The 23,526-nt window shown below is 43.2% G+C and overlaps 1 protein-coding gene across 18 annotated transcripts in view; it reads right to left on the bottom strand.

Moving 5' to 3' along the window:
- SMARCD3 (SWI/SNF related, matrix associated, actin dependent regulator of chromatin, subfamily d, member 3) overlaps positions 1-23,526 on the bottom strand; it is a 104,595-nt gene that overhangs the window by 46,864 nt on the left and 34,205 nt on the right. For 2 of the 18 annotated variants that reach the window (XM_035316596.1, XM_035316595.1), the window contains exons 3-4: positions 9,542-9,759; positions 6,402-6,444 (exon numbers count right to left, since the gene is read on the bottom strand). The exons of 1 other annotated variant lie outside the window; for it this stretch is intronic. In XM_035316596.1, coding sequence (XP_035172487.1) covers positions 6,402-6,444; positions 9,542-9,750 — 252 coding nt within the window. In that variant the 5' untranslated portion in view covers positions 9,751-9,759. 15 more of the 18 variants (XM_035316601.1, XM_035316603.1, XM_035316588.1 and 12 more) reach the window with 14 other exon arrangements.

The following is a 23,526-nucleotide window of genomic DNA, read 5'->3' on the forward strand; positions in this document are numbered from 1 at the left end:
AAAAGATTCACTGAATATCAAGCAAAAACATGATTTGGATTGATAATTGTTTAAACCTCAGTAATCACAAAATAATTTGGATCAGCCAAACCTCTGGAGGTCATGCAGAGCAACTGTTTCTCAAAAAAGAAAGGTTCAAGTGACGTTGTTCAGGAAAACATCTAGTCGGTTCTGAATACCTCCAAGGCTGGACATGCCACGGAATCTTTTGGCAACCTGTTCCAGTGTTTTAGTATCATCATGGTTCCTCCTGTTGAGTCAGTTTCCCATGTTGCAAGGTGTAGCTTTCATCCTGTTGCTGTGCACCTCCAAGAAGAGCCTTGCTCCGTCTTCTCTGCACCTTCCCATAAGGCAGTCGCACTCAGCAATAGGCTCTCCTCTTCCCTGCCTCTTCTCAAGGCTGGACAAATGCAGCTCTTGCAGCTTCTCTTGGCAGGCACGTGCTCCAGCCCCCAGTCATCCTCGTGGCCTGCTGTGGGGCTCGCTGCGGTACATCACAAGTCTTTCTGGTCCTGTGTGCAGCATCCAGGTGCAGTTTTCCAGGTTTGGCATAGCCTCTTTCCCTGGCTTGATGGCATCACTCAGGCTAATACTGCCCATTTTGTGGTCAGCCTTTATCACAGCTGGGTTACCTCACAGACTCATTCTCCACTTACCGTCCGTGAGGACCCCCAGCTCCTCTCCTGCAAAGTTGTCTTCTACTCAGTTGATGCCCACCTGTACCAGCGCATGGGGTTATTCTAGCCTAGGAGCAGGACTTTGTATTTGCCTGTGTTGAACTTCATGATGTTGAACTGCCATCCTCTTTCTGCAGCTTGTCAGGGTCTCTCCCAATAGCCCTGCTCCCCCAGCTCTGTCCCAGGCTCAGGGGCCAGGGAGGCCTGAGGGCACAACCTGCCAGGAGAAATGGAGGCAAAAGCAGCACTGAGCACCTCACCCTTTCCCACAGCTTTTGACTTGAGCAGCAGACCCAGGTCTTCCTTAGTCTTCCTTCTCCTGCTGACTCACTTGCAGAAGGCTTTCTTGCTGCCTGAAACATATCTTGCTGGGTTCAATTCCAGCTGAGCTTTAGCTCAGAGCCACCCTTTCTCCAGGCTGAACAAGCCCAGTTCTCTTTGCCTCTCCTGAAAGCATGTGCTGTTCCAGCCTTCTGACCCTTGTGAAGACACTCAGCTGAACTCACTCCAGTTTGCCAATGTCTTTCTTGAATTAGGGTTCCGAAAAACAGAAATAGTATTCTAGCTGTGAGGGGTAGTCACATTTCTCAGTCTCTTGCCTGTGCTTTTGCTCATACAGGCCAGAATGTCATTAGTCAGCTGCCAGGGCACATCGCTTGTTCATGCTCAGCTCACTGTCCACCAGGGCCTCCAGGGCCTTTCCTGCAGAGATGCTCCCCCAACTGGTAGTCCCAACAAAAGCTTATTCCTTTCTCAGGGCAGAACTTTATGACTGACCTTGTTAAATTTCATGATGTTCCTGTCGGCCCATTCCTCCAGCCTGTCCAGCTTCCCGTGGATGGCAGCTTGCCTTCAAGCGTATCAACTACTGCTCCACCCCAACCCCCCATGTCATCTGCAAATCCTGTGAGCAAACGTATCAACTGCCTCCTCCAGGTCACTGATAAAGATGCTAAACAGAACAGCTGCCAGGAGATATCACCGCAGTACTCAGCTTGTCACTGTCTTCCTGGTAGTGTGACCCATTAGCCACTACCCTCTAAGTCCAATCATCCAGCCATCTTTTACCTGTCTGCTTCTCCACCTGTCTAGATCAAAATGGAACAACTTGGATATATGAATATTGTGGCAGACAACGTTGAAAACTTTTCAAAAGCCAAGGTAAATGATATCCATTACTATCTCTTGCTCACAGATTCAGTCATTTTAACAGAAGAGGCAATGAGGTTGGTCAAGCATGATTTACCCTTGGTAAATCCATGGTCACTGCTCCCAGTTAGCACCTTCTCCTTCACATGCCCAAAAATTTATTTCAAAGAGGACCTGCTCAACAATTTTCCCAGGGACCAAGATGAGACTGATAACCCAGCAGTTCCCTGGGTTGTTCTTTCTTTCTTCTGTGAAGATGGGTGCAAAAACTGCCCTTCTCTGGTCATCAAGGACCTGTCCTGATTTCCACAACACTTCAAAGGTGATAGAGAGTAGCCTTGCAAGGACATTGGACAGTTCCTTTAGCACTGTGGATGCAGCCTGTTGATGGGCTTGTATGGGTTGAGTTCTCTCATATAATCCCTGGCTCTATCCCCGTCCATTACTGGTCATTACTTTTGAACATGTTATCTGATCACAGAGGTATGGGAGACATTTTAAGTGCAGGCTGAGACAAAGAAGGATTTGAGTAACTCAGCCTTATCTGTGTCTGTCATCCCTATATCACCTACCGCACCCAGCACCAGGCCCACATTTTCCTTGGTCAGCTTTTTATTACTAATGTGGCAGTGAAAGCTCTTCTTGCTGTCCTTCATGTTGCCTGCAAGTCTCAACTACAGCTGAGCTTTGACTTTTCTGATACCAATCCCTACTTGTTCAGGCAATGTTTCTAAATTCCTCCTTTAGTCTGTCCCCACTTCCACTTCCCGTACACTGCCTTTTGATACTGGGTGCTGCACTCCGAATTCCCTGCTTATCAATCTCGGCTCCTCATAAATCTACACATTTTCTTGCATATCAGGATGGACTGCTCTTGAGCGTGAAGGAGGCTGCCCTTAAAGACCTCCCAGATTCCCTGAGCTACCTTGCCCTTCAGAGTTGCCTCCCATGGGATCACACCTACCGGTTCCCTGAATAACGCAAGATCTGCTTGTCTGAAATACAGGGTCTACACTTTACTTGCTCTCTTTCTCATTCCCTTCAGGATCTTGAACTTCATTATTTCACAGTTGTTAAAGCTAAGGCTGCCACTGATTATCACATTCCTCACCATTTTTTCCTTATGAATGAATAGCAGCAGATTCATGTATGCTGCTTCACTTCTGGTTGACACAGATGGAGAAAAAGGTGGACTACAGACATACAGTGAATAAACAACAACAGGACAACTATTAAGGTATGAGAGTTCAGCAGAGGAATCCTATATGGTGGTCAGTGAACAGCAGCAGGAGTTGACTGATTATAAAGGTGAAGAGGAGAGGATGAAAATTGAAGGACTGGTGTATGAAAACCCTTCAACACAAATAGACAAGAAGTCCTCAGAGGGAAGCACTGAGAAAGAGTAGCCAGTAGTAAGAGGCAAGCATCCCACCGAAGGAGACATAGCTTGTTGTTTTAAAGTTGCGCTCCACTCAGCAAGCTTAATGGGTGAAAGCAAAGAGATGCATAGCTGTGGAGTCAGAATAATTTTCAGTAGAGCTTCTTGCATTAGAAAGTAGGCATGGAAGCTGAAGAAACAGAACAGTCAATCACAGTCACAGAGCCTGGAAAACAAGCAATGACTCAGAACTATGGGAAAGGCATACAGTGACCAGCAGTAATAAGGAATAATGGCTTGGAGAAAGAAGAGGAGCAACCTGGTGTGTGGTCATGTTTCTCTAAAGGCAGATGTGGCCTGAGGTAGAAACCGAGACACAAGATTAGAAGTATGTTAACAAAACTTAATAATGACAAATTTGGTGGTAGTGTCAACACAAGGCAGAGGACAGTACAAAGAGTATAAGGAAGCTGAGAACTGTATAATAGAAATGGGATGAACTGTAACATTACAAAGCACAAGATCATGTTCCTCAGAGTCTATACCAACAATTCCTGCTCTAATATGGGAAATCACCAGTTGAAAAGGAAGTAGAAATACTTATGAGTATTAGTCAGTCATAGAATGACTGTATGCTATATCAATGCAGGAAGGCTGTAATAAAGAAAATCTGATCATAATGGGGTATCATGAGCTCTTTCCACTAGACACAAAAATGCATTAACGTTATTCAAGTATCGGTGATACTGGTAATCTAGAATGCTGTGTATAGTTCTGATCTCCTGAGAGGTAAAATTAAAGAAGTTCAAAAGGTGTGAAATCAGCGTGGAATAGATACAATGAAGGACTGTGAGGATTAGAATCATAAGGAGGAACTCTTACTTGGAAAACTGAAAGCACTTGCTTTACTGAGCCTAACCAAAAAAAAAGTGTGGGAGCTGCCAAATCTAAAATATTTCATAGGTAAGGAAACTAACTAGTCTTGAGGCAGCAATTTTGTGACACGGCAGGGTGAATCAAACTGGATGTGCCAGGAGGTCCCCTGCGGTTCGATAATCCTATCTTCCTATACGTAATAGTTTGCTAGGCTGAACTGCTCTTGTACCACTGTATCTATGCAAAACTAAGTCCTTGTCAAATAGCTAAACTGTAGCATATGTGCAACCCTACCCAGGTAGAAACACGCTGCAATGGAAAGCACAAGCTTGATCAGCGTCTGGAAGTCCAGTAGCAGGGTATCCATGCAATTTCCTGACTAGGACAGCAACCAACACTGAGAACTCACTTCATTTTCCATTTTCTATTACATAAGCTGGTTCTCAAGAGTAAAATGTGTTTAATATCAACACCTCTTTCCATCACAGTTACCAGAAAACACAAGCAAGAGACTGCAAAAAGCTTGTGGAAACAGATGCCCCTTGGCTGGAAAATACTCTAGAACTAGCTCTGGAAAGCTGGAAGTTTTACCCTGTGTTTTGCTTGCTTTCCATACCCACCAGTGCAAATCTTCCACTTGACAGGACACTAATGTACACAGCATTTCCCCTTCTCATGAATGGTGAAAGTTAGGAGGTTCTGATACACAGACTGCAGCCTAATGGAGTACCTTAATTCAGGCACAAAATCATATCATTGATACCATCACTTCAACTGTGCTCATAAAACTCCACTGCAGACAGGACTCTAGCAATTTGTGTTGTCTAATCATTGCATCAGTTAAAATTATTGGCTGACAGCAACAAAGATACCGAAAGGCAGGGAGACTTGGTAACAGCATGGTTCTGAAAGGTGCTAGTATCTGTGTATAGCTTTTTGACATATCTGAAGGTATGCTCTACCTATTAAAAATTATCATAGATTTGATAGAGGCCTAAGTCTTCTGTTGTCAAATAATTTTGGTTACCTCTGTTCTATCTGAGACCTTTTCATCTTATAAAGGCACCAGGATAGAGGAAAAAAAAAAAAAAAAAAGCCTTCAAATGGACACATTTAAAATTATAGTCTCATCATACAAGATATATAATTGTCTCTGAAAACAATTTGTGAGACAGAATGACAGCTACATTTCTTGTCTAAGAAAGTACAGACTCCAAGCAAAGCAGGAATGAAACTTTCAACACAAACAGCATGGAGACGGCAAGTAGTTCAAAGGTCTGAATTTCATGGTACCTTAGTTCTTTGAAGACAGCAGCATGAAAAACTATTGGGTAACCTACTAAAGACTGTGCTTTCAGAGGGTGGCAGGAGTTGCAACACGAGAAGTGATAATTTGGTATCAGGATTACCAAAGTGGGCTCACCTTCAGTTGGTTGTAACTAGGTACCTTTGGAATGTCACAGAAGAGAATCTGAAAGTTGTCATCAAGTCACACTAGTAGTTGAAAGGTAGGTTTGAAGAGGAAGTGGAGAGCCACATACCTATGAAAGGAATTCTGAGCCCAGAAAGAGCACCAGAAGCCACGGAAACTGGGACTACAGTGCAATGAGTGTGTGTGTTTAGAAGACTAAAGAAACTTGTTTTTTGTGAGCATGAATGTTTTAGGGGAACTGTACTAAAGAGGGTATAGGAACAGAAAAGCCTAAAAGAGGAGAGTAGAGAGAAATGCTGATGTTTGAAAAGGAAGTAGAACATTTAAACATTGAGGATCAAGCATAGACACCCACTAAAAGCTAGACGTATCTGCAAGGATAAGAGAATTATCTGTCTGAACAGCACAGGCCCCTTGAACTCTATTGTTTATGTGGATTCAGTCGCACTAAGACACAACTGTGAAAATTAGAACCTGGCAGGTCTACTGGGCCAGGGAGACCTAAGAACAAGTTCATCTCCTGCAGGAACATCTGCACTCTGAACCAATTTTTGGCCAGCCTCAAAAATTGATCAAAAACATCTTTAAGATCCAGAGGGCCCCAGCACCATCAAGTCATGTACCTCACAGACCAGCACCACTGTCCATCCAGCAAGTGGCAGTGCTGGCACAGCTAACCCAATGCAAGAGGATGACACAGGCCGGGTTGCACTCCACACTCCCAGCCCCCAGCCCTAGCCCCAGCCTTGCTCTCTAGACTTTCACCCACTGCCTACTTACTTTTTAATTAGATTTTTAAACAAAAAGTGAAAGTATTTTCTAAAATCCCTCTAATTACACTAAGATGCTGAACTGATTGTGAAGGGAATAGGAAATGAAAGCGACTCACCCTCTGAGGGAGAATTTTGTCAGCCATCTTCCTCCTCTTGGCACTGTACATTTTTTAAAGAAAAAAACACGTTACCATGGTGACAGATCTAGGAGTAACGAGGCCACCTGCTAAATTATCCTGACATCTCCACATGCTGGTGCACAGCTGTGCATGCATCAGCAAAAGGGTCTCACCCATGCCCAGGACCTAGGACCCCTTCTCTCAGCAGCCTGGGGAGGTAGTTAGCTAAGAACAAATCAGAGCTGTCTGTTATGCATCTTGGAAAGAAGTGCACAAGTTCTTTGATCACAGCATCTTCTATGGTACAGGGCGGCAATGTATGCAAGTGCATGTGCACGTCGTCTATAGATACAGAAAGAGCATGGAGACAGACACTGCACACGTGTGGAAGTGTGCACAGACATACCTATGCACACACACAAGTCAGAGGTGAGTGCCTGTAAACTGAAAACATGAACTTGTTCAAACTGATCTGAGTATGTATTTATTCATGCCCAAATTTGAGTGCTGATGTTCATTTGCATATGAAAACACAAATATATATGCACCCTTCCCTGCATATACACAATTGCTTTTTTTGAAGTGAGTGATCTACAAAGGTAAGTGGGTTTATGTCTCCATGCTTGTTCATCTTTATGAACATATATGTGGGAAGATATCTGTGTTCCTCTAGGCAATATGCATAATGTGTCCATACCCAGACACAACCACATTTATATATGTATGCTTTTAAAAACGCTCCCGTGTTCATATGCATACAGTCAAATTTATATAAGCCTAAGAAACGGTAAGGTTAGGAAGACTGCCAAATATATTGTCTTTTGAATTCTTCAGATTCTAAAAAGCATTTGTTCCCATCAAACTGTCACCTAGCTTTCTCTAGCAAGGCCAAGAGAGAATTCAGGCCTTACTCTTCACCTCTGTAATTTGTGAGGCCTTTATCTTAAGGAGGAGGAGATTAATCACTCCATCTGTGACAGAAAAATGGGAGAACGACAACTGCCTGCTGCCAGTCTGCCATGTCACAAGGATGCTCTTCCTTACTGTTTTCATCTTGAAAGTCTGTTATCAGCCATGTCCACATAAAGGCTGTTTCCACACACATTAGTGCAGCATACTCCCTTCCTGCATTTGCTAATAGTAAGCCTGACCTGAAATAACAGATTCTTCTTCCTCTCCACATAAGCCAACCCTGAGAAACTCTCTATGCTTGGAGGTGCAAACTACATCCGCTCTTGGGGCAGAAAATTCATTTACACAGTTGCATCCACTTTCACAGGTGAACTATGTCCCTTTTTAAAGTACAGGAATAATGGGACTAGAATGTTACATGGTTTAAATCTCCAAGACCTTCCACAACTGACAAAAATCACATCTGCACTGAACTCTTCAGATTCTCGAAGCAATGCCTGAGCAAACTGCATCCTCCCAAAGGAAGTGGAATATGCACCCACAGCAATCCCAAAGGCTTTCAGTTATAAAGAAAATAACAAACAAGGCAACCCCACAAAAAACATGGTTCTCAAGAGTTCTCCAGGAGTCTGTTACAGAAAGATTTACCTGCTTTTAGTCTTCTAAATCTGCCAAGAAAGGAAGATTACACCATCTTGGCCCTTTTGTGCCATACAACAGAGGGCTCAATTAATCCGAGAATTGGGACCCAAGGTGCCAGAAAAGTTTGCCTGAAAAACTAGGAAAGTTTCAATGGGAAATGACAGGGAGGTAGAAATGAACAAGGGGAAAACACCGAAAACATTATCTGGAGGAAAGGCATGGCAGAAGAAACAGAGAAACGTTTCTGAGTACCTAACAATCACTGGTGTAAGCTGGGCTCACTACAGTAGTGATTACTGCTGTAAGTGTTAAAATTAAGAACTGGGAGGGGAAACTGCTTCCTTCTGTGGCTTCTGACATCAACTTTTAGGTAACAAACTATTCTTCTTTAATGATCCCTGGAAACTGGTGACTGAAGTTTAATTCAATTATCCAGTTGTGGCATTTTTCCAGGTTGTACATTTAAAGGCCAGGCATTATTTTGTGCAGTTTCCTGAAGAATCTCCTGGGAAGTGCTGTGGAATGTGCTTTTTGGCTAGTGCTGGGCAAGGCCTCCATGACGCACATGTATCTCTTGTGCTCACAGGCTGCACCCACACACATTCCTTCTGTATTTAATCTTATTCAATCTTAATATATTAATACTCTCAGGATTGGAGTCCTTTCCAGATGCATCCCAGATACAAACATTCCCAAGTCTGGCTTGCTGACCCAAGGCATATACCCCGGACAGAGCAGGGCTCCTGAAGCACTGAGCATAGGAAGTCACATTTACCTACAACCATTTACCCACATTTACCTATGATGACACCGCTATAAAAATGTCTGAATCTATATATACCTATAATGATTTTGGAAAAGGCAGACAGCCCAGATGACTGCACCCTACCTGTTTATTGGGAACTAGCTCACACTTGGGAACTCCTGTCTGATAAGGTCTAATACTTTAAAAATAAATCGGAGAACTGTTATTTAAGAGACAGTGCACTCAGCACTGTACAAAGTGGACATAAATTAAAAAGAAAGATCATTTTAGAAGTCCCTCTAATTCTGTGAAATTATTTCCCACGATTATCTCTCTACTTTATATGTAGCAATGCCTAGGAAAACTGTAACTGTTATGAACAGTCTGCCTAGTGACCATAGCACAAGAGTTCACATTACCAACCAAAAATCTTTTCCATGTGCCTCTTGTTTACAAACCATTTTCTTAGCCAGTCAGAAATCAGAGAAACTATACAAAACAGACAACAAATTATAAAATCGTTGTAGTATATTACAAAAGAATTGTTCATTAACTTTACAAGCTAAATGTAATGGCCAGATTTATAGCCCAATACACTTGCAAGGTAAAAGCATTTTAACTGCAAAACAAGAAATTAGTAATGGTCAACTTGTTCAGAGACTATTCACAGAGTAAAATTTACATTTTTTTTATTTTTTTTTGCCAGTTTTAATAAACTGACACTATATAAATCTTCTGGTCTGTCTCATTCAATCTTAACAGTCTTACCTATTGCTAAAAAGAGATCAGTTTTTCTTCCTCAAATTGTTTTCCATTGCTTCCTTCCTGAAATACTCACCTCCTAGTTCGGTTCTGAGTAGCTTGCTGCTGCTGTTGCACTTGCTGCTGCACCTGTTGTTGCTGGACCTGCTGTGGCGCAGTGCGTTTTCTTGTTGTTTCCATCACAGTCTGGGGCATCCCAGGTCTCACTGAGGGGCTTCCAACATACGGGGGACCTGGGGGACCCATGGGAGCCCCCTGATGGGGCATTCGAGCTCCTGATGGCATCCCAGGTCGCTAGGGAAGAAGCAAAACAGAAAGAAGAGGCAGTTTGGTCCCTGCTTCCTCAGCTACAACAACATTTGTACATAACCAGACACTAGCTCCAGCAAGTTCCCAATTTTTACCATCCTTTTAAGCACTATGCAGCAATGCAGAGTGCAAGAGATCTGAATAGGAATTTCATGGACACCGTAAAGAGGAACTCTGTGATAAAGTAGACAGGAAACAGGATGAGAAATTCTAGGCTAGGGAAAACACTCAGTGGTCAGTAACACCCAGGCCAGCTTACAGTAGACAGCTCTACCTTCAGACTGAAGCTGACATGGCATGCTACACACAGTTCAAATTGGTGCCGTCCACACACTAAACAAAGCCACAAGAAAGCTCACATCCACAGCACTTCAGATTTTGCCATGACTAGCAGGTTGCTTTGCTCAGTAGGGATGTTGTAACAAGCAAAGCTGAAATATGGAAATACTATGCGAAAACATTTTCCATTAGGAGCCCTTGCCTCCACCTACACTGGAGAGCACCATAAGCTCATGAAGTGACAATAATTCTTTAAGAAAAGGTCATCTTTCCAATCAAGTCTCTATAATTAAAAAAGAGAGAGAGAGAGAGAGAGAGAGAGAGAGTTTGCCAGCAGCTGCTTTAGGCATTTGAAAGTCCTGACATTTATGTTGACTTCAGCATGCTCTGGAACAGATGCTTTAGGTGAGACCACGAGCTTAATGATGTGCTAGACATATAGCAAAGTCAATGGTAAATCTTAGTTTATATTCCTCAAGGTAAAAGACCATTAAAATAACTGCCACTCATAAAACTTAAAACGGAGAGAATTTAGTTTCATTCTAAGAATTACCAAAATGTTTATTATAAATATTTACATATTTGTGAAAATACAAACACACAAACACACACACTATATGCATCTAAACCAACATATGAAAAAGAACGATCATACAAAAAGTATTTTGAAATTCTAAACTCCCTCTAAAAAGTCTTTCAAGGAAACCAAAAGGCCATGGCATCTGTTACAGATAAGTAATTGGTTAAAGTATAGAAATGGTGAAAAAGTAAATGCTTCTGACAATAAAAGTTGTTTTTCTGGGACCCATGCTTGTCAGCATATTCAGAAGCAACCTGAAAAAAAAAAAAAAAGAAAGAAAGAAAAAAAAAAAAAAGAGAAAAAGTAAGGAAGTAGAAAAATGTAGATGATGTTAAGTTATTCAGGCTGGCAAGGATGAAGACCAGATTCAAAGAACTGTAGGAGGACTTAAGGAGACTGACTGCACAAGTAAAAGGAGGATGGAAATGGACTTCAATACATATTACAAGTGATTTACACAGAAGAAATCAATCCAATCAACACATACAAAACAATGTACTCTGAGCTGACTGTTGCCCAACAGAAGCAAGATTCTTAAACAGACACCTCTGTAAAAAGCATCAGCCATTAAATAATTCAAAAGACAAGGAAAGAAACAGAGAACATCACTGCACCATTGTTCATGGTTTGCCAGCACAGTGAATACTGTGTGCAGTTCTGTTTTCTGTTGATGGTAAATTAGGCATGGAAAAAATACAAAGAATGGTATGGAAAAATTAAGATATGGAATAGTACCCACATAGGTAAAATCAAATATACTACGACTCTTCAGCCTGGAAACAGATGACCGAAGGTAATCTAAGGTGGCATTTGCAAGAACTCTGCAAAATCACAAGTGGCCTGGAGAGGGCAGATGGGGATTGACTGTTCACTGCCCCTACTAGTACATAAACCCTGGCCATCAGAGAAACGAGGAGTCAGGCTCACAGACAAACAAAACAGCGCTTTGCCACGCAGTGGGTAGTGAAGCCGTGGAACTACTTTTCAAAGGGATGCTAAAGACACGGAAAACAGGTTTGGCTCAGAAACTTCTCTGAGTTATCAACAGTCAAAGACTGAGGAAGTATACAGGAGAGGTGTTCTAGTGGTCTCTAAAGTGGAACGTGTGCACCCCAGAGGGTGCACAGGACAATCCACTGGGGTGTGAGAAGTGAGTAAAGACTTTTTAGTACCATTAACATTTTTAATGGAGTTTTCATCTTTATCTTTTTTTTTTTTTTTAAAAAAAATAAATATCTGTTTGTTTTATAATGTACATAGTAGTATGGGAGTTCATGTACAGAATTTATAAATAAACACATACATATGGAGGGTGCACGCTCAAGAATTTTTTACTGATAAGGGTGCACAGTCAAAAAATTTTGAAGACTGATGTTCAACACACCTGCCCTTCTCTCTGTCTATTGTAGCCATCTGTTATAGTTGCTGTTAGGGATAGCATTGCAGGCCTAGAAGGACCTTTCCTCTGAGCCAGAAAAGCAGCTCTTACTGTTACATTTTACAGTAATAAAGCACCTATTCTGGCTGAAAGCCCTAAGCAACAGTGCTTAGCTGCCTCTCCAGATTACCCACCCAAGTTCTCTGTAGTTCCCAAAGCCCCAATTCAGTGCCCTCCCCGATCATCACAAGTCCTACATACTCCTTGTGCTTGGATGCACGAAGAAAAAGGAAGAAAGAAAGAAGGGAAACCATCAGTAACGAAGCAATGGCTATAACTGGTTTGGACAGAGAGGGAACGTTGAGGTAGGAGAGAGACCAGCAACGTCAGCCAAGCAGGTGGATTCAGGGAGTATTCATGTAGGAGAGTGATCATGGGCACGGGCATTGAGCAGAGCAGTAGCAAGAGACTGCAAACAGGCAAAACTGAGGCTCTGTGCAGAGCTGAACTCATTGTCTCCCATAAACAGAGCTATGAAGACTGCTGGAACAGAGCAACTCTGTTCTTTCCCACCCCCTGACCCAAGCAGGGTCTGCAGAAACAAATGGCCCAGAATGGGCTTCACACTTGAGACTGTATTTAAGATCTTTCTGTTGTCTGTCAATCTACAAATTGTGGCCTTCTTCCAGCAAAGAACAGACCGTTAGGCCTGCTGTTGCCTGTCAGTCATCCTGGGACATTTGACAGTCATTCAGAAGAGTCAAGATCCTGGACATACTCATCTCATGTTCATCTCCCCTGGAGACTGTCTAGCCACAGGGACCAGACTGCAAACACACTCTTCCGGTTCTATAAAGAACACCTTAAAGCCTGGAGAACAAGATCAGCAAGCCAGATCTAGTCTTGATCTAAATTTGAGATCTTTGAACTATCTTCAGTTCCCTTTGTTAAGCATTAAAATAGAGAAAGGTAGAGAAAGCATGGAACAGAAAAACGAGACAGCTCTAGCAAGAGCAGCAACGTTGTGGACAGCATAGGCAATCTCACCCATTTATGTGCCTCACTCTTTCCCTTAACTTCTCATACTCTTATCTCCTATAACATATGCAGATAAAATGTTGCTCACTACGCAGCTGCCATCCCACTGACATAAGCCCACCAGACTCCCAATGGATATAGAAATGCTTTCCCTAGCTAAACTTTTGTAAAAGGAGAACACACAAGCAATATCTTACCTTACCTAACAGTTTATTTTGCTCTCAGACGTGTGAAAGAAGACTGTGGCAGAAAAAAAAAACACAATTTTTCCCCATCCTGGCCCCCCCCCAAAAAAAAACAAAACCAAAACAAAACAAAAACAAACAAACAAAAACTTGCCACGACACTAAAGATTATTACATTACAGCTACATCTTTTGAAAGAGACCGGTGAAGTGCCACCGGCTATAGCTTAGGATCTCTCTCTCCCCTCTTCCTCATGTTATCAGAGGAATGGAAGCTGTCCTGAACAAATATCATCCATGGTGAAGGCTGCAGAGCAGAACAGTACTAACACATTCTTTTTCCTAGGAGATCATCTATCTCAGATGCTCCTACTCAACCTCTGTTCACACACACAGACCTTTTTTCCTCTATTGATTCCATATACGTATGTGTTACTCTGCACTACTTCAAACATTACTGGAAAGAGGGCAAAAACACTGTGGGGCATAATAAACGAGGAAGCCCACAGTATGTCCCCAGCCGAAGGAACCACTCTTAGAGCTCTCAGCAGATGATGCAATGAGTTGAATAGGTCTGCTTGCAAAGCAGCTAGACAAGGCCAAACAGCACAGCACACAGAGAAAGGTACACAACCAATATTTAACGCGTGCATTCTGGTCCCTAAGAATTCTGCCAACTGCCTGCATTCCTCACTGCTTCGGCATCTGTAAACAGTCCATCTTTGGCCTAGGCTACATCTTTCCAAAGCTGAGCACACTGTCAGTGCAAAAAGAACACCACCAACTGCTGCTAAATCTCTGTCACTACCTTCTACTGCATAGCTGCTTAAGCCACACATTTGACTTTTCTACTTTCTTCCCTTCCTAAACATCCTGTTACATTAGAGGATTGCCTTTTTCCTCTTTTTCTTCATAATTCTTCAATCAAATTTGTCATTTCTGATGGAAGATTTGAAACAGCAGTGGAGAGGTGTTCTGCCTATTTCCACTGCAGATGTTTTTCTCAAGAGACATCAACATCACAGCAGCCAAAATGCTGAAGCAGGTGAAAAGAGGATTCCTGCCTGAACATACCAGGTAGAGGACAATAACCTGGAGAACTGATAGGTACAAAGAAAAGAAAGTGTTAGGAAAAGCAAAGATACCTACAGGAGGCTTAGAAATGGACTGAACAGAGAGCTTGGAGTTGTTGCAATGCAATATATCGTTGAGCTGTACCTACATACTTCCTGTTCTAAAAGGCAAAGCGCTGTCCATCTTGGTAGCATGTAGGATGATTCTGATGGCAAGCAGTGAACAGCTATGGACTTCTTGTTAATATAGAAATGGATACATTTTCAGAAAAACAACAACAATTACCAACTATCCAAACAGTATATTTTGGGAACTAAAACATGAGCTACCTTGGGTTGACAAGGTTTACAACATAGCATTACAATATCTGCTAATTTCTGTAAGGTATAAACATAAGCAAGAGATATGTCAGATGCTGTCTTAAAGAACAGGCCACAAGAAGTATATGGAACCATTAAGAAATTTAGCCAAGCTAATACTGCCAGGTGGCAACAGGTGACTGACTGCCCAAATGGTTCCCCAATAGTGAAACAGATTCTTTTAAGTACAAGAAACTAACTTGTAGACATCTTCTCTCCTCTAATAACTGCAGGTATGACCTCATATGGCTTCCTGTTTTTTAAATGTCTCTAAATCTTTTAAAGAGTAAGCAGAAATATCAGTATTTTCATTCTTACTGTTCATCTACTATATCCACCTTCCTCCATTTCCCCAAAGCACTCATATCCTAGTATCATGGTCCAAGTGTTCCACAGCTGTGACTTCCAAGTTCCACCCAATTTTGAAGAATGTTCATAACAATCCAAAAATCTTTAACTTGGAAAACACATTTACAAAACTGTGAATTGTAACTTGAGACAAAGGTTAGAGACCACCTTTCTATTTCATGCATGTCCATCCAGAACTCTGAACAAGTAGATACCAAACCCCCAAAAAAGCACTTGAATGCACACAGTTAAAACTAAACAAAACCAGCCTTCGGAACTGAAACTGAAAAAGCCAATACACTAGCTTTGAGTTCCATCAGCTTGCTGGTTTTAGTTGATCTGATCACACCCACTACAGTGATCTAATGTGATATGGAGTGGATTTTGTGGGAAGAACAACTAGGAGAATATGCCTCTTCACTCTGTAAACAAATTTGGAAGGGTCTTGGGAGAGAGAACAGAGCTCTGCAACATCATGGCTATAACAAAGAAAAGACTGATCAAGTCATCATAGAATTAAAGAATAGTTTGAACTGAAAGGGACCTCAAAGCCCATCGAATTCCAACCCCCCTGCCATGCACAGACACCTCCCACCAGCCCAGGCTGCCCCCAGCCCCATCCAGCCTGGCCTCGGGCACTGCCAGCAATGGGGCACCCACAGCTCCTGGGGGCAACCTCCTGCAGTGCCTCACTGCTCTCAGTGTGAAGAATATCTTCCTAATATCTAATCTAAACTACCTTCTTTTAGTTTAAAGCCATTACTCCTGGTCCTATCAGCACATTCCCTGACAAAGAGTCCCTCCCTCCCCAGCTTTCCTGCAGGTCCACCTTAGATACTGGAAGGCCACTACGAGGTCTCCCCACAGCCTTCTCTTCTCCAGGCTGAACAACCCCAACTCTCTCAGCCTGTCCTTGTAGGAGAGGTGCTCCAGCCCCTTGATCATCTTTGTGGCCTTCCTCTGGACTCGTTTTAATACTTCCGTGTCTTTCCTGTGCTGGGGGCCCCAGAGCTGAACACAAGGATCCTGGTGGGGGTCTCATGAGAGCAGAGTAGAGGGGGACAATCACCTCCCTTGCCCTGCTGGCCACCCCTCTGTTAATGCAGCCAGGATATCGTTGGCCTCTCGGACTGCAAGTGCACATTGCCAGCCCGTGTACAGCTAGCTTCTTGTCAACCAGCACCCACAGATCCTTTTCATCAGGTCTGCTTTCCTCACTGTCTTTCCTAACAAGAATTATACAGCAGCTAGCAGCTGGTGATATCAGGTGTATCTTTATGTAAGATTAACAGCAAAAATTTCCAGACACAGAACACTGAAGTTTATGTGGGTTCAATAAATTATCAGCACACTAAGATAAATAAAATCCCCAGAAGTACTAAATATACAGGGCACCTCTGGGTCGGAAAGCTACAAAGCTCAGAGTGTTTGCAGGGAGTATTACTTTTTGCCTTGCTCCTATACTTCCATGACGCCTTCTGCTACTCCCCACAGTTGGGGACACTGGGCTAAGTGATCCAGTGAGACCGTGTTCATGTTCCTACAGCGTTTATTTTTTTAAAATAAAAGAGCAATTCAAACATCTCACAGATAATTACATCTGTGCACCTGTATTTATCAGCAAATCCAACTTTTCTCAATGAGCAACACAATTTCGTGTAACAAGCCAATTTCACAAAGTCCCGTCAATCTCTATTAAAACTTTAGCTAAAATTAACGTGATTTACTTTTCTTAATTATGTGTGAACTTTTCTGTCTTTGTTAGCATGCAACTAGTTCAGGGCTATGAAAGGCCAAATCTTTTCTTCCTAATAGGCAGCTTGTTTATACTTTTGAACGCTGTGCGATGTTTTTACTCCACCAGACTTTTGTAAGTACCATCTCCCAGTCACGTTTTTTCACTGTGGTAACATCACTTGAATTCCCCAGGCTGCCCTGCACACACCCCAAGCATCTCCTTGCTGAACAAAACAGAAAATAGATATGCAGTAAACCAGTGACTTCGTTCCAGAAACCATTCTCTGAAAATGCCCTAGCACGGAGAGACGTACAGAGCACTCTGTATTAGGAAAGTGCAACAAACTGTCCAATGATGACAGTTAATGAGGCTTTCTTCTACCCTTTCTAGTGTTCATACTCTGACAAGATAGTATTTATATCCACGATAATATAAAGATTAGTAAGATATTTTTCATTAATGAAGTTCAATGTTTTCAAACCTAATAATCTCTTCAACCTCACTCCTTCTGGTAGTGATCTTTACAGACTGATGACTAGCTGAAAGAAAACAGACCAATGTTCAATTTGGGGAAAGTATCTGTAGTTCTTCCCATTATAACAAAAAAAATACCATAACATACTGAAATATGAGTCCTTGAGGTCATCCAGTCCTTCCTTGTCTGAATAAAGTGTCACCAGTATCTCCATCATCTTTGACAGATGTTTACTCCTTTAAGCAGTTCCTAAGAGCCTCCAGACTTCACAACTTTCCTAATCAATCTCCATCCTTAGATATTATGACCAAAAAAAAAAATAATTTCCTACAAGGCCTAACCACCCCCAATTCTCCATTCTCTTACTGATGAAGTCTTCACAGGCCTCCCACTATCACTGCTGAGTTACCCCTCCTTTTGCTTATTTGTCACACAAATGAGCATGGTTCTACACGACCAAAATGAAAAAAATAAATCTTGTAAGTATGCGCCAACAGATTGGCAATGCCTTCTGTATTACTCTCTGCCCCATTGCTTAATGAAGCAAACATTTTACTTGTTTTTTAGTAGCAGTGGCTGCTGCTACATACTAGGCAGCCCACAATAACATCTGAGACTTCCTCCTGCATGGTTATAGTTCATTTATGTATGAGGAGATGCAAAATTTGTTTCTGAAATTCACTGCTCATCCCATTTTCCGTAACACTGTTGAATCTATTAAACACTCCATATACATCTTTGGAAAACCAGACTCGTCCTTTAATCTATGTTTTAATGCATAACTAGTATTAAACTGTAGAGATTAGCAGAAACTATGTAAAGCACATATTAGCAGAAAATAAATGCATATAAAGACTTATTTTAAGAGTTTCTCAAGCACAGCACAGGGGGCAAAGAATAACTAAGGGAAGAAAGTGATTTGAATTGACAACAAGTATATTGTAAATACAGATATGACTTGATAGTTCAAAAAAGGGACATAGACCTTCATAGGTATATCTTGTGTATAACAGGAAAGGATTGCTTTTGGAAGGACAATAAAGTGGGAACAGAAAAAGGACACAGAAACAAATTATAAAGGTCAGAACAACTGGACAAGAAAACGAACTTCTCAGCAGCTTCTTGTGGGAAGATGACACCGGCAAGGTCAACAGTACAAGGTACCAAAGAGGAGAAGATTGCTGCAATTGAGTCACTAAAGGACAGACGTCCGGACAAAAGCTTTGACAAGATCTGCACCATGGATCTTCTCAAGGCTATATGTGAAGATACTTATTTGAGAAAGAAAGGAAAAAAAAAAAAAAGAAAAAGAAAAAGAAAAAGAAAAGGATACAAGGATAACATCCAGTGAAGGGATCTAGCCAACAGGGCGGCCTATGATAGGATCTGGAGGACAGAAGACACTGAGAAGAGGAATGGCCTGCAGAGATTACTATCTTGGTTTTGGTCAACAGAATTTAAAGCAAAAGCTGGACACCCAGAGGGAAATGTCAAAGAAAGCCTGAAACGTACTACTGGACAGTAGAAAACACATCAAGAAAAAGATAAATCAGCATAAATGTAGTCATTAAAGCTGTATATATCCATAAAAGTGCTAGAAATAGAGCAGAGAGGGGAAAAAATGACAAAGTGAGGGATGAAAGCTTTGAAAAAAATCCCTTTCTCTCTTCCCACAGAAACAATGTGCAGGACCCTGATGCCACAGACCAGGAGTTAGAAAATTGTAAAAATAAATAACTGAAAGAAATCTACCATTTTTAAAAGAACTGCTAAGCAGAAGTGTAACAAACTATCAAGAATTTAAGCAGGATAGAGTATTGCATTTAAGATTTTTAACCATTAAGAGATCTTACATTACAGAGGCATCCTATTTGAATGACACAAACAGGGAAGAAGACGTCTTCTAAGCTAGCAATATGGAAAAGAACAAAGGCAAGATGAAATGCACAAGAGCAAAGGGCAAAGTGACCTCAGCAAAAGAACATAGGTTTCCAGAAAGATCAAATGAATCCAAAATCTAACTGTCCTTAGGAAATACCACAAAATTCTCCTTTCCATTTAATTGTTCACATAGCAGAATTTTTCTCACAACTTTCTACCCCTATTTACATACCCCCATTTTTGCAAAATAATAATAATGCCTTTAATAACCAAATAAATAATTTTACTGTAGTTAAAATATAAATAATTTGAAGAGGTGTTTTTCCCTGAAATGGGGGCATAATCTGATTCCAAGGAATTCTGGAAAAGTTTGCTATTCATTTTGAATTTTCAATTAATTCATCCCGATGCAGACATACTGTATGTGCTAACCAGACTCTGCAGTATGTGAACTCAGGGTAATGGCTGTGATGGCTCATTCTCTTTGGTAGGATACTGGACCCGAAGAGATAAAATGAAGTTATATATATATATATATATTTAATCTTTTGTAAGTACTGGGAGACTGACTACCTCAACCTGTTTTGATCAAACTGATCCTGAGATCAGGAAGAAACTAGAGGTGAAGAACAAACACAGAAGCAAAAGCAGAACTAAAGGAGAAGAGGGTCCTAGAAGAGGTGTTCCAGCAAGAGAATAACAGACAAGAACCCCTAGCCTCGTTAAGAGGTAATGAAAAGATGACAAACAAAAGCAGGTATGCAGGGTAATGCACGTATACAAGTAAGATGCCAGCAGTAGCTAAACACCCAGTGCTGACAAGTCTGACTCTTCTAGCATCCAGATAAATAACGGAAACAAGTTCTACTATATTTATTCTAGTGTAAGTTAAAAATTCCCATGCTTAAGAGGCTAGCATGCTTCTTTCACACCGACATGGGAAAGAAGCAAATTCACCCAACTAACTCAGCAACTCTTCCTGTTACTGAAGGAAGACCACCGGTGTGCAAATGCCAACAGAAGCCCTGGAAAAGGAAAAACATGCACACCCCTCCCACGTCGCCTATGGTTCTGCCCAACTATAGTCATCTTAATACACTCACATGTCCACAATGAAACCACCATTACAGACCTGCACACCTGCTATTCAGTCATTCCTGCACATCCGCCCATCTAGCAATGCAGACTAGACTGCTCCTGTGCACTGGTACCACATCACCTGTTCGCTGCTCTCACAAAAACAGAATGCCGCCTGAAGGTCCCTCGCCTTGCAAGTCTCACCGTATCCAGTATCTGCAGGACACAAGCTGGATTCAACACATCTGGGGCAAGCCTGAATTATGGAGACAACTTAGAGGCCTGCAGTGAGCTCCCCAGATTTCTAGGTCTTTGCACAAGACTGTCCAGCTGATGTCTTCAAAGAGGTCTCACAGAAGGTGCTAGAATCCTCAAGAGAAAACACACTATCTCTGTCCAAACAATATCTGCATCCGTTGGGTCTTATTTTTGTTAAAATCAATAGAAGAAATCCAAATGCTATAAATGGCGATTGCTTTCAACCATTAGAGAGACATTTAAAAAACAATTTCCAATGGCAGAAAAACAGGATTAGCATTTCCCCTTAAATGGAGATTGAAGCCTTAATTCTTTAAACAAAAGCAGGACATCTTTTTAAAGACATGAAGTATTCATTTAATAAGCATGGCACCCTGAAATTCTCTCATGGGTGAGTGCCCATAGACCGTTACAGATCTGCGAGCTAATCTCTTCAAGCCCCTGAAAGTCACCTGTTAAGTAGCCAGCAGATACATTAGAGCCCAGACTGAAGACAAGAACCAGAGCGCAGTACCACAAGACTTCATCAGGCTTGCATGAGAATTGTTTTTCAAAACACAAGTTTGATTACAGAACAAAGTGTCCTACAAGCCCATTTGGGTCAGATCCAGTGCAGATTCTGCACCATGGTCAGGCTCAATAGCATGCCATTCACCAGTCATGGAGAATCAAAGCAAAAATCACAGCACACAACCCCCCAGACACAAGCCTATATTATCAATGAATCGGTGCATATTCTGGGGGTTTTACAGACCCCGGTGCTCTGCTGGCAAGGCAGTTACCACCGCCCCAAGAGCACACTGCAGGAGCCGATCCAGCCCAGCACAGAGCCTCCAGTTTCCACTCATCCCTCTATTCAGAGCCAGCCAGCTCACTAACTTTCCCGACTCACCACCCCATGGACCAGAAACTCAAAAAGTTTGCTTTTCGTAGCTTTGCGAGCCCCTCCTGTAACTTCGTCTGTAGCCATCAGGGTCTGCTCAGCCTCTCTCACTCTCTCTCTTCCTCTTTCTTTCCCTTTTCTGCCTTTTTCTCCAACTCTCCCCTCTGAGTCCTGCTGGGCTCTCACACTTCTAATAGCGCGGAGTGGGGAGGGGGCCCCTTCAGGGCCTTCCTGACGGCCCACTCGCGCTAAGCCTCAGCTGCTGCATTCCTCCACTGATAAGCCAGAAATAGTTTGTGCTGCCGGGTTCTGTGTGTTTACTCTGCAGGGACAGAAAATCCAGCTTTTTAAACCTCTCTGTCCAAACACCAGAGATAAGCAGGAGGCAAATTGAAAACACGCCTCAGCTTTTTCGCAGTGGTGCTGCAGCCTCTCCTCCTCAGCGCGAGGGGATGGTAAATTCTGGGGCAAGGGGGAGGGGGCAGCCTCACAGCGACATAAACTCGGTACCTCGCGGAGGGAGTTTTCCCATTAGAAAATGCAGCAGGCGAGCAGTGAGAAACAATGGCTTTCCCTTGCTCCCACTGCTCCTCCCGCGCTGCATTTCCAGGCCTTTTCCCCGGGGACCTGGCAGGCAGCACACAGAAACATTCGCTGGCAGCGTTTCCAGCATGCGAGGCTGAGAACTATCCCCTTCGGACAAGGCAGAAACAGCAGGAGGCAGAGAGCTGGGAACAGAGAAGGACAGCGTGTGAGAGCAAGGGGAAAGAAAGAGTGTGAGAAGAGCGGGAGGCAGGGGGCGGGGGGGCAGCATGGCGACGGCACAGTGCCTGCCTCGCTTCCTCGCTCCCAGCCTCACTGGCGGGGTGGCCGCCCTCAGGATGCTTTGATACAGCTGTGACGGATCCATTAGAGACCCCCAGGTGACTGACAGATGCAGACAAATTATTAACACCACAGCTGCCAGAAGACATCAGCAGCTCGCTGCTTATCACACAAAGCCCTGCACAGCAACGCATGTCATCCTGGAACGCTGCTGGGAACGTGGAGCCCACCTGCCACGCGGGGGAAGGGGCTGCCTCCATGACCGCTTGCTGCTCCAGTGGCCCTAGACTGGAGCTGGTACGGCACGGGGTGCTGGCGGCACAGCGGCCATTCCGCAAGCAGCAGCGCTGGCTCCTTCATCATGGCAGAGCAGGCAGCAGTGGCCTGCGGCACGATCTGCTTACCGACAGCTCCATGTGTGTCTGCAGCTTGCAAGGGGCTGATGTTTCCCAGTCTGCCTGACACAGCAATAGAGGAGATGTTGCCAGGTTACGAGAGGGGTTTATTCTATTCCTCTGCTTGAAATTCTTGTCTAGGGGCTGTGAATTTTCTGGCAAGACTGCAAACAGAGGAGAATCAGATCTGAAACAAATAAATAAATTGCTGCCTTCCACCAGTAATAAAAACAAGCTCAGGGAAGGCACCATATTAGCTAACAGTGAAGAGCAGATCATGAAGATCACATGGCCTTTTGAACACGGGGATGAAGACAACAATCCCCACTGATTTTCAGGGTGACCCCAGCCCAGGCACTGCTGTGTTGGGATACCCACAGGATTTACAGAAATTTCAGGAGAGTGGGTGTTACGTGTCCCCTCCCCCCCTCAGTCCTTCAGAAGCAGCATGCCTCGCAAAGCAGCACAACCTTATTCAGGACATAAACTAAATGGTTCCTGAGGTTCTGGTTGACTGGAACTGATGGCACTTGTGATCTGGAACCAAACTGTTATGTGTCAGCATGCTTGGCAAGGTGGCACTGGGACTGTGTATTCAAGTTTTTTTTAGGTCACACAAGCTCACAGTTAACACTGGCTCCCATCTTGTGAGCCCTTTCTCAACCTCCCTGCAAGACGACATGCTTTTTCTTTAAAGTCCACACCAACATTCGGCTGCTGCACTTGGTAGGGAAGCAGCAGCTTTCCCAGCGCTGGGGCTACTGACCCGAGCCTGTGCAGAGCCTGCTATTCCCACTCCTAGCGAGGAACCGCGTTACCACGTTATTTCACGAAATGGCACCGCGTAGCGCGAGGCACGTTCAAGTAGCGGTTTGCTCGAGAAGGCTTCAGGCAAACGACCGCGAGGAGCCGTGCTGCCTGTGAGCCGCAGCGCCGCCGGGCTCGCTGCGCACCCCGCGGCCCGGGCCCCGCGCACCACA

Source organism: Oxyura jamaicensis, chromosome 2 (assembly GCF_011077185.1).
Source record: "Oxyura jamaicensis isolate SHBP4307 breed ruddy duck chromosome 2, BPBGC_Ojam_1.0, whole genome shotgun sequence".
Classification (NCBI taxonomy): Eukaryota; Metazoa; Chordata; class Aves; order Anseriformes; family Anatidae; genus Oxyura; species Oxyura jamaicensis.